At 48.3% G+C, this 10,136-nt stretch overlaps 1 protein-coding gene across 4 annotated transcripts; it reads right to left on the bottom strand.

Moving 5' to 3' along the window:
- Positions 1-519: 519 nt before the first annotated feature.
- POLE3 (DNA polymerase epsilon 3, accessory subunit) lies at positions 520-4,855 on the bottom strand. Of its 4 annotated transcripts, XR_012676738.1 has the most exons (7): positions 4,801-4,855; positions 4,640-4,715; positions 3,799-3,884; positions 2,927-3,045; positions 2,284-2,432; positions 1,391-1,467; positions 520-1,282 (listed from the first exon to the last, which is right to left on the bottom strand). XR_012676738.1 is itself a non-coding variant. In XM_075170235.1 (6 exons), exons 2-6 carry the CDS (start codon positions 4,703-4,705, stop codon positions 1,441-1,443), a joined length of 447 nt encoding a protein of 148 aa, XP_075026336.1. In that variant the 5' UTR covers positions 4,706-4,715; positions 4,801-4,854; the 3' UTR covers positions 520-1,440. The 4 variants fall into 4 exon arrangements, 3 of the variants coding, with proteins under 3 accessions (XP_075026336.1, XP_075026338.1, XP_075026337.1); XM_075170235.1 differs by having other exon boundaries at positions 520-1,467; positions 4,801-4,854; XM_075170237.1 differs by lacking the exon at positions 4,801-4,855 and having other exon boundaries at positions 520-1,467; positions 4,640-4,786.
- Positions 4,856-10,136: the final 5,281 nt, after the last annotated feature.

Genomic DNA, 10,136 nt, shown 5'->3' with positions numbered 1-10,136 from the left:
GGTGCCAGGTGGGCCTGCCAGGCCAAGGGAGGCTGGAGCCACGCCACAGCCTGGCAGCACGCATGCAGGACATGGTATTCTCTCCATCTCATCAGAGCATGGGGATGCACGATCGGGTTTATTGCATGGCGTTCTGCAGCCCCCGCACAATAACATCGTCTCCTTGGCCCGCTGCAGTGCATAAGCCCAGACCCCGTATCTCTCCTCTCCTTCCCCGCAGCCTAGTGCTCTCACCGGGAGCGAGAGCAAGGGGAAGGCTCCTTCCACCAGCCGTACAAACACCAGCACCCAAACCTCACTTCTCCGATAACTGGAAATCTCGTTCTTTCGAGTCTCCACGCTTCCCTCGCTCCTCTTGCACCAAGGCGGGGTTGCGGCAGCCTTCATCCTCCTTTCGCCGTCAGCTGCCCCGTAAGCAATTTCATAGCGAGTTTGCTTCTGCCTTCGCTGCACGCTCAGATGCGTGCTTATGCAACCGCGACCAGCTCATTTTATCACTGACAGAAATAAGAGACGCCATTTCTGTAAAAAATCCAGCTTTTATTTAGATATTGTTCCCTTCCAGAATATGCACCCCAGATACGTACTAGAAAAGGAAAAAAGAAAAAAAAAAAAGAGAGAGGAAAAAGAGCTAGAAGGCAGGCCTTTTTTGTTATTGGAGATCTTGGGAAGACATCGTCAGCTCAGTCTTTTCATCTGTTACTGACTGCACACCAGTAGAAACTAGACAGCAGAAAATCTTTGTTGATTCAGTTCTTTTCAGGAGCTGGGCTTCTGTGTGCAAAAAGCCATCGCGCCATAAAAGCATAAAGGCAGGGTAGCTCTGCATCAGTTTTTTGGTGAAAAGGACATACTAATCCTCACAAGTGCTATTTTAAAGCTGCACATCAGCAAAAGTCGTGGGTTTTACTTAAACGTACCTAAAACTTTCCTCAAGTTTCTTTCACCAGACCTTGGTTAAGTTCAAATATTAGGTTATTAGTCTTCAAAAAGATAGTCAAATAATAAAGCTTTTTTTTCCCAAAAATGAGCTTATTCTAATAGATACTTTCTCAGAGAAGAGAAAGGAAAGGCATCAAAAGTAAGAAAGTATAAAAGAACAAACCTATAGGAGTACTAGGAATACAAACAGCTTGTTTCAACCCATCTTTCTTGAAGGAGGTACTTTAAAAACCACAGGCCTGAGGCTGGCCTTCCTAGGTAGGAACATCCTGTCCCCACTGCCCTCCTGGAGCCCATCACACTGGGGGGCAGTCCGCATCTCTGGAATGACTGTCGAAGGCTAAAGAGGGACCTCTGATGTAATTAGTCCATTCCAGTTGGAAAAAAACAACCCCACCAAAATCCACCACTCTATTCTACCGCATTTAAACTTGCTGCAATCACCAACCTGTCTGCAGGAACTGCAGCTCTGCAAAGGAGGGACAGGAGGTGAGACCATCAGATCCACTGCTGCCCACCGCTGACCTGCAACAAACGTACCACTTGATATAGCTGCCTTTTATCATCCTGATACACATTTTAGCCATTAATTTTGCTTCAGATTTTTCACAAAATTCCTCTTGGTCTCCCAGGGCTTTAAAGACACAAAACAAGCACTTTTGGTATTTAGTTTAGATTGTAAGTGCTGTGGAGTTTTTTGATTTAGGTTGATTTGGGGGAGAAAGTCAGCCGAGTGGACCACTGGTCCTTGTACAGTTGCACTGTTTTGCTGCATAGGACTGGCAAGGTTGAAACACGCAGTATCACTGTCACAGTTACAGCAGGAAGAGAAGGCACAGCCAGAATGCAAGAAAATTAAGGAAAAAAAGAAGTCACTTGGATAAAAAGCTTAAATGTTCAGCTTCCAAGCCTCCTGACATCCTCATGTAGATTCTAAACCCCAAAGGGTTAATGACCTATTTGATTCAGCCCCTGACTTGGTTTAACGAGCTTATTCAAGAGTCTCTCAAGTTCTCCTGGCCAGCTTCTGTACTGAGCATCCGACATTTCTTTTTTCCTCTATTTCAGAGGCAACCCAGCATAAAAAGCCCAGTCCCACTACTGCCTGTTCAGAACCTGGGCAGGGTGCCAAGCCCCCTGTGCACAGGGAGGAGCGGTCCTTCCACGAGAAAAGCTTTAGCAGAAGTCCTTTATGTACAAGTTAAAGCCAAACACAGAGGAACAGTACAAAGCTCTACTGGAAACAAGAGGGGACACAGCAAGGTTGATTTACAGCGTTTAAATCCCTCTGAACAAAACCCAACCCCTGCACACATCTCATCAGCAAGCTCAGTTGTCCACCTCTTCCTCATCATTTTGCTCTTCTTCCTCCATCCTTTCGTCATCATCATCATTCTCTTCCTCTCGGCTCTTATCTTGCTCCTCTGAGTCTGCCTTCTTGTCTTTATCTTTCCTTGCTTCTTTCTTTCCTTTCTGTTCACGCCTGTAAACTAAAAAAGAAAAAAAGAGAACATTGAAAAATTGCAAGCCAGCGTTTCCACGGCATGAACAGTACAGTAGCTGAAGTCCAACGTCCACTTGCTCTCCAGGCTTACAAGGGGAGCAGTGAACTCAGAGCAGCAACTCACCCTATTATTTGAGCTGTGCTGACCAGCTCCATAGGAAATCAGGTTAAGTTTCAGCAGAAAAATGCTGAAAAGGACGCAGGAGTTCACATTTACAGGCAGCACCTAAGACTTTCCTTAGATAAACATAATAGGGGAGTGATAGCAGATGAGACTTTCCCAATCCTCATCAGTTGTGAAATAATGTTATCCCAGTCCTGTTAAGGTGCACATTATTTATTCCCCAGGCAAACTGCAGTGTAGGATGCTGGGCAAAGAGAAGAGAAACAAGACAGGCAAGTAAGTGTTGTCCAGTGTTTGAGGAAAACAGGACTTAGACTCCCTGCTTAGACTCCCTCGACAGGAACTGAGGACGATACCTTCCAGTGATTCTTTCAAAGGGGCTACAAATCGCTGAAACTCCATTTCCTCCATGGCAGAGAGAACATCGCCAGCATTCAGCGTTTTCCTCTTCCCCTTCACGGCAAAGTTATTTGCACTACTCAAGAACAAGAAGGAAAATAGAGTTAATTGGTACTATCACCAATTTAGTCTTGTTTATTAAAGTCACAAGCAACTTCAAAAAAAAAAAGCCATCTCCTAAACATTCAGGGTTTTTTTAATCACTTACTACCAGTAGTTTAAGATAGCTTCTTGTTTACATTGGCTGTTTGTGCTTTCATCTACTTGCATTGCTTTCCCGCAACGTTAGTTTTCTGCTTGCACGGACCTTTTCTACAACTGGGTGGAAGGAGAAAGTCTGAACGTTGGCTGTAAGGTGACAATTTCAGAAAGCCGTGTGAGAAGTGACACCAGAGAAGTGACTGCCTGCACAGCACGGCCACCCCAAAGACGTGACTGTGACCTCTGCGACCAGCTGCAAGGCTGACTGGGTTGGCTCACGCTTGCGCTAACGCAGCCACATGGCGAGTAGCTTGGAAAGTGAGCAAAGAGCTCTCGCCTTTGCCAGGGAAAGCCACGCAGCCGTATTCTAAGGCTAACAGCAGCTTGGGACCCCTCCTGTCCCTTGTGGGGTTGGGGCACCTCTGCGTACAGAGCCAAGCTGCCTTCCCCACAGGTTGTTAAGGACAGCCCAAACGCAACTGCTGCAGTCTGGGCTACACTAAAGATTGTTTTATTTATATAAACAGACAATACCAAAACAAACACTGCAAAAAAATCTCCAGGACAGCCAGCAGAGAGGTGAATTATAAATCAACTGCACTGGTCATCTGACGCAACAAATTCTTACCATGATGTTGCATAAAGCACAAACACACTTGCCGCTCGAGATATTGCGCTCCGAGCTTCTTTGGAAATGTTTACTCCATCAGGAAGCTGAAAAACAAATTTAACTTTTATCAGCAGCTGCTATAAATGACTTAAACTCGCATAATTCACGTGTCAGTTCCATTAAGGCATTCAGAGGGCTCAGCACAACTGGAAACTAAACGTTGACCTCAGATGCTAACACAGAAACTTTGATGCCAGCTGAAAGCCAACCACGATCCAACGGTGTTCTCTCAAAGGCAGTAAGCTACGCCAAGCAAAGTAACTTCTGGGTCAGCGGTGGGCCTGGCCACCATCTCCGGGGCAATTCATCCGACGACCGTCAAATTCCTGACACGGACCAATCACCCTGCCATACCCAGACCCATTCATCGACGTCTCACGGCTCAAGACCAAACATATCATTAAATTAATGACTGGGAATTATCCTAGACTTTTACAGAGACGAGGGATCGCTTCCGCTCCGATTTCGCTTGCTGGTTCAGCGAGTCCCACTGCGAGCCTCCGCTGCCTCGGACCGTGACTGGGAACACGACCGCGGGGTTCTGCAGCCCGGACCGGCCCTCCCGCGCCTGGAGGGCCGCCTGTCCTCGCAGGAGGCCTGGGGGACACAGCACGGGCGCAGCCGGCACCGCCGCCCCTCTCCTCGGGCCCGGGCACAACCGCGGAACAGCCCGGCGGGGGCTGCCCGGGGAGAGCTCGCCCGCCCGCAGCCGCCCCCCGCTGGCAGGGGCCGCTGCCGGTGCCGCGCTCCGCCCCGCCGCGGCGGGAGGCCCCTCGGGGCCGCCGGGACCGGCACCCACCGCCTCCTTGATGATGCGGGTGATGACGGCGTTGGGCAGGTTCAGGTCCTCCGGTCTCTCCGCCATCCTGGGCCTCCTGCAAGGCAAACGGGGCGTCACGGGGCGCGGGCGGCGGCGGGGGCTGGGGGAGCCCGGGGGAGCCCGGCCCGGCCCGCCCCTACCTCGCCCGGAGCGGCCGCACCGAAGCGCGCGCTCAGCCGCTGCCCCCTCACCTCTGACCCCTCCCGGCGTGCAGCGCGGCCCCTCCCGCCCGGCACCGCGGCCGCCGTTGCCAGGTGACGGGAAGGCGGCGGCCGTCAGGGAGCGCGGGGCGAGGGGCGGCCTCGGGCTGTCGGTGGGGGACAGGGACAGGGACAGGGACAGGGAGTCAGCGGGGGCCTGGGGGCGCGCGTGTGGCGGCTGGGACGGGCAGCCTGGCGTGTGCGTTGTGGGGCAGGTGCAGGCAGGGGTATACGGGGTGAGCGGGCGGGAGCCTGGGGGGGAGCGGGGGCCAGGGCAGAGGCGGGGAGCCTGGGGGGGGCCCTGAGGGCGGGGGGTTGGTGCCCATGGGGGCAGCCGCTTTGCCCCCTCGTGGTTTCTGGGCTCTCCCCGCAGCGCTGCGAGGGCGCGCAGCCTGCCCGCCTGCCGTCAGCTGAGTCGTGGCTGCCCCGCGGACCCCAGCCCCGTGCCTGGCCCAAGCTTCTGGTTATTTCACGAGACTTCATCGCTGTTGAAAACTGACAGGGTAGTTAAAGTAAGCTCGGAGTGCAAGAAGGGAATAGATTAATCTGGTACTGTGTTGGGGTGATTTTTGAAATTGAGAGTAGTGATTGACAGTGCAGCTTTTTTCCATAGCAAGTGTATGTTTTCCAGTAGGAAGGGCAGTGTTACGGTAACGGGGATAGTTTACAGACATTCGTGAGACAAGTTTGTAGGTAAAGGTTATTGTTCGTATTAGACATAATAGTATACAGCATTGTGAGTACACAAAGGTCAGACCTGAAGAAAGGCTTGTGTGCGTGAGAGCTTGATGACTTTTCCAGTTATTGGATTAATAAAAACTGCATGTACAAATTGTGTCTCCTGAGTCTCATTTTTAGCACGCTTTAATGTATTCTATTGTTAACTCTATGGTCGCTTTATGGCTCTTGGCGGTGAAGTGCTGCAGCGGCTGCTGCATTACTTTTTAATGAAGGCCATGACTGATTGTAAGCGGCGCGTGTGTGCCCCGAACAGACGGTGCTGGTGTCGGCTTCTGGCGGGGCTGGCGGCGTGCTGCCGTGAGGGGAGCCCTCGGAAGCCGCTGCAGCTTGTTTGGTTTTTTCGGTTTTGCCAGAGGGCGAGGTTGTTGGAGGAGGCCTGACCTGCGAACAAAGCGCGGCCGGGCTGGGCTGCTGCCTGGGGAAGGGGGTAGGGTGGAGCGGGGACAGGGATGGGGTACGGCCCAAAGCTCCTCCGCTTGCCGGCAGAGACTGGGCACTTACTGTCAAGTCGGGTGTATCTTCTGATACGACGGACCCCCTTCTTTCTTGGATGCTTTGGTCACTAGTAAAATAACAAGTAATATGGTTTGTGCATATATTTGTCTTTAGTTACAATATCTGGAGGGTTGAAGTACATCTATTAAAGTATTAATTTGTGTTTTCGTGAGGTACGGAAGGACAGTAGTGTCATGCTTTTTGCTTGTCCACTCAGGCTGGCTTAGCCAAGCCACTGCTCGTGTGTCGCTGTATTTATACCTGTGCTACAAATAGCAATTTTTTTGTACCAGTGTAAAATGTGACTTGCAGTAGTAAGCTTGACTACTGCAAGCCATGTTTAACATGCTCCATGTTTTACGTGCGACAGCCAAATGAGACTAGAAAGCTGTTCTAGTATAAAAGGTCTGGAGCTACAGGATGTAAGGCCAGGTTGTCAGCCTGCCGTGACCTAGGATGTACCCAGACCTGAGGACAACCCACGGACTGATTCCTCCACAATTTTGTTCTGTTGACTTTATTTCACACTGCATACATCCTCAGTGTTTTGTTTTTTTTCTGCTGAGTTAATTTGCACAAATTTTCTGTTTTGCAGGGTGTATAAATAGATGATACCATCTTCCTGCTCTCCCTGCTGGAGTGGTTGCGAGGATGATGACTGCAGATGTGAGCCAGTGGGATGAAACTATTTGTGGTATGGTTACTTGTCAACATCCACTGTGCTGGGATACCCTAAAAAGAACTGAGCAGCGACATCCTTAGATCCGCTTAGGAAAGTAAATTTTTAGAGCCTTTTTGGAAAGGGAAGGTAAAGTTATGGTTATTGTCACTAAAAAAGGGAAAAGAGCATTCTTACTCTTGAGATAACTGACTTGGAGTCCTAGTGAAGTTAAAGCAGTTTTTGGTTTTCACATGAGGTGGCTAGTCAAGTTGAACACTGTTCACAGATATTTAGATTTTTAAAGCTGGAAGTGATCAATAGGTTGCCTAGTCTGAGCTGTATAATGGGTGACTTCCCCAGAATTAGCTTGTTCTAATAAAGCCTCTCTGCTGTAAGGTAACTCAGCTTGGATGGCTGAAGTCAAGAAAGAGAGAATGTGTTACTTTCCTTGGCAGGTGGTCTCAATGGCTTGTTGTTAAATTTAGATGCTCAATTTCCAACATGATTTTTTCTCATGTATATATGTGCATATAACCTCACTCACTAATGATTTTATTCCATCTGTGGATCTCAGCAACTTGTTCTAGTTAAGTCCTTGAAAGTGAGGTTTGTATATCAGCTGCCTGGAACTTGCTTTATATACTCACTGATCGCTTCTTTCTAGTGTGTGCCTGTAGGTGTGATCTCCTGTTTAACCAGCTGATTGATCAATATTAGACAAATCTTGCAGTCCTATCCTTAAAGGGTTTTCTGCTGGCTGTCAACAAGAACTGGGTCACTATGGACAGATAATTAAGAAGAAAGAATGGTTATATTTGCCTTACTAGAATTTCTCAAGACACACAGGAGTCTGACCATGTGCCCTCCTCTTCTGTAGCTGGAGAGAGCCCTTTAATGGCGATGCTGAGCAGCACAGTGGCTGTTGGGGTTGCAGTAACCTCCGTGCCCTTAGAAGGAAGGGTTCAAGCTCTGCAGGTCTCATGCATGGCTCAGCAAACACTGTGGTGTGAGAGATGCATTTTTGGCACCTTATTGCTGTTGCTATAAGGTAAATTCTTGTTGTTTGCTTAGCTAGAAATTCTGGCTATTGTTAAATGGAGCCATCGTGCCAGCGCACTCTATAATTTGTAATTTTCAGGTCCTCGGTGTTCATCTTGCATTTGCTTTACTTTTCTTAGATGAACTTCCAACACTGAAAATAGTAAACATCTCCCCCAGCCATTCCTCAAGGAGGTAGATTAGATGTTCCGAGTGTCACAGGACTCCTTCCACCTCTGCTGCACCCTCTCTTCTGCGTTCTCCGATACAAGAAAACTCAGAAGAAGATACTGATGTCAGGAGAATTACACTGAAGGCCTATCTGTGAGTTTTAAACCTGCAGTAAGGGTGGGCACTCTGATAATAGCCTGCTTGTTTTTCTCAGGATTTCACAAAAATGTTACATTTTTGGTCCAGCTGCAGTGGACACACAGCTTACCAGGTAGCGTTTGTACTGTGCAGAACACACTGTTAGTGCTGATGGGTTTGAATCTTGCTTAACTTTATTTCTGTGAAAATGATACTTCAGTATCATCATGACCAAAGAAATAATAAAGAGTACAGATTATTCCTGCACAGAGTAGTCATCGTAGAACACCTATATTGTTTCCATCATTCTTGAAGACGTATCACGATAGGTGCGATACAAGTCCTGTGATAACGAGGCTGTTACTGCAATAGATTCACCTCTTCCTCTTCTAAAAATGGGGGAGGAAGCATGCCAGAAGGTGGTACACGTGCAGGCTGATGTTCTGATCTGCAAAACCTTCACTCTGGGCACTGAAAACAATCCTGTAGGGTCTGCTGGGAATGCTCTCGAGTTGCCAGATTAAATGCAGACATAAGGCTCTGCGAGGTCTTGAGCCTGCAAATCGTTAAGCAAGTTCCTAACCCGGGCAGGCCTGTGAGCCACTTCACAACTCTTCCCCCTCATTAGTGCTAACTGGATCCACCCTGGGCTGCTATTGAGAGCAAGTTATCGCTGAAGGTGAGTCAGAGGGGACAGCGAAATGCTCCAGGCTGGAGTTAAGGGCATGCCCTATTAGCTATCAGTGTTTGTAGCAAAACAGGAAGAGACCGAATGTTCACAAAGCTGAAGGCAGGACGTAGCTCCACAGCTCAAACTGGAGTGGCTTCTGTTGGTGTGGGATGTTGTTATGGGTATTTGCATTTACTGGGATCCTTTTTCACCATAAACTAATTCATCAGTTTTGACTATCAAAAAATTGCCAGCCTAAAATTCTACTGATTGAGTGGACTTTCCTATCTGACCTAAGAAAGATATTTGGACAAATTATGTGTACCAGTTAAGGAGCTATTTTCAGCTGCGTGGACCGACTATTACATTAATGCTAACTTTGTTAATTCACTTTGGAAAGTGCTTTGAAAAGGAAACCTGTAGGGTAACCTCTGATTTGCCTTTCATGCTGTTCATTTGCATTTGTTTCAGCATGAATCTTGCTTCTATTTGTACTGTGGTTCAGAAGACCTATTTTTCCAGGCCTGAACTCTGCAGCAGGGTCAGACATTATCTCACCTGGACAGATGAACCTCATGCTCTTTAATAACATTGTAAAAGCGAGTGCTTGCAGCTTGGAGGGAGGGGAATGCCTTTCTGACTACAGGGAATATAATAATTGTGAAACAATATATGCAATAATCAGGCTGTGCTCTGCTAATTGATTCAGAATGCAAATTAATCCACAGAGGTGGCTTAAAGTGACCACATTAAGGCTGAACTAACGGTGTGCCACCACTCAAATGGGATCCAACTCCTTCTGTGGCTGCAAAATATACAGTAAGGTCAAGTTGACCCTATTGTAGTGGAAAGTCCTTGAATTGAAAATTGTTAGGGGCTGGACAACTATTTTGGGAAAACATCTCATGTGCCTGCTCTATTCTTGTGTTCTCCCCTAGGCATCACCTTCTGACTGCTGTCAGAAACCGGATACCGAGCTACACAGACCTTTGTCTGACCCAGTATGCCTGCTTTTATTTTCTTAAATATTCGTAAATTCTATTAGGAAAAGGTTCGTCACTGGGAGGGTGGTCACTCACTGGAACAGGCTCCCCAGCGAAGTGGTCACTGCACCAAGCCTGTCAGAGTTCAAGGAGCGTCTGGACGATGCTCTTAGTCATATGATTTAATTTTAGGTAGTCCTGCGAGGAGCAGGGAGTTGGGCTCGATGAACCTTCCAACTTGGCAGATTCTATGTGCCTGCTCCCATGCTTGGGCAAAAGCGGGGAGTCAGGATCGTACGGTTATGGGGAGACAAAAAAGGCAGCTGCCCTTTCAGCAGCAGCCTTCAATTAAATTAGCTTAATCTGAACATGAAAGTGA

Source organism: Calonectris borealis, chromosome 21 (assembly GCF_964195595.1).
Source record: "Calonectris borealis chromosome 21, bCalBor7.hap1.2, whole genome shotgun sequence".
NCBI classification, from domain to species: Eukaryota; Metazoa; Chordata; class Aves; order Procellariiformes; family Procellariidae; genus Calonectris; species Calonectris borealis.
Note: the sequence above shows the minus strand (reverse complement) of the source record. Positions and strands in the feature narration are given on the sequence as shown.

Excerpts from the sequence above, each read along its gene's own strand:
- POLE3 (XM_075170235.1), bottom strand. The coding sequence starts at position 4,705 with ATGGCGGAGAGACCGGAGGACCTGAACCTGCCCAACGCCGTCATCACC. Across the intron at positions 2,433-2,926 it reads TTTGAAAGAATCACTGGAAG|TTTACAGGCGTGAACAGAAA; the intron begins GTATCGTCCTCA and ends TTTCTTTTTTAG. Across the intron at positions 1,468-2,283 it reads AGCAAAATGATGAGGAAGAG|GTCAGCGGTGGGCAGCAGTG; the intron begins GTGGACAACTGA and ends CGTTTGTTGCAG.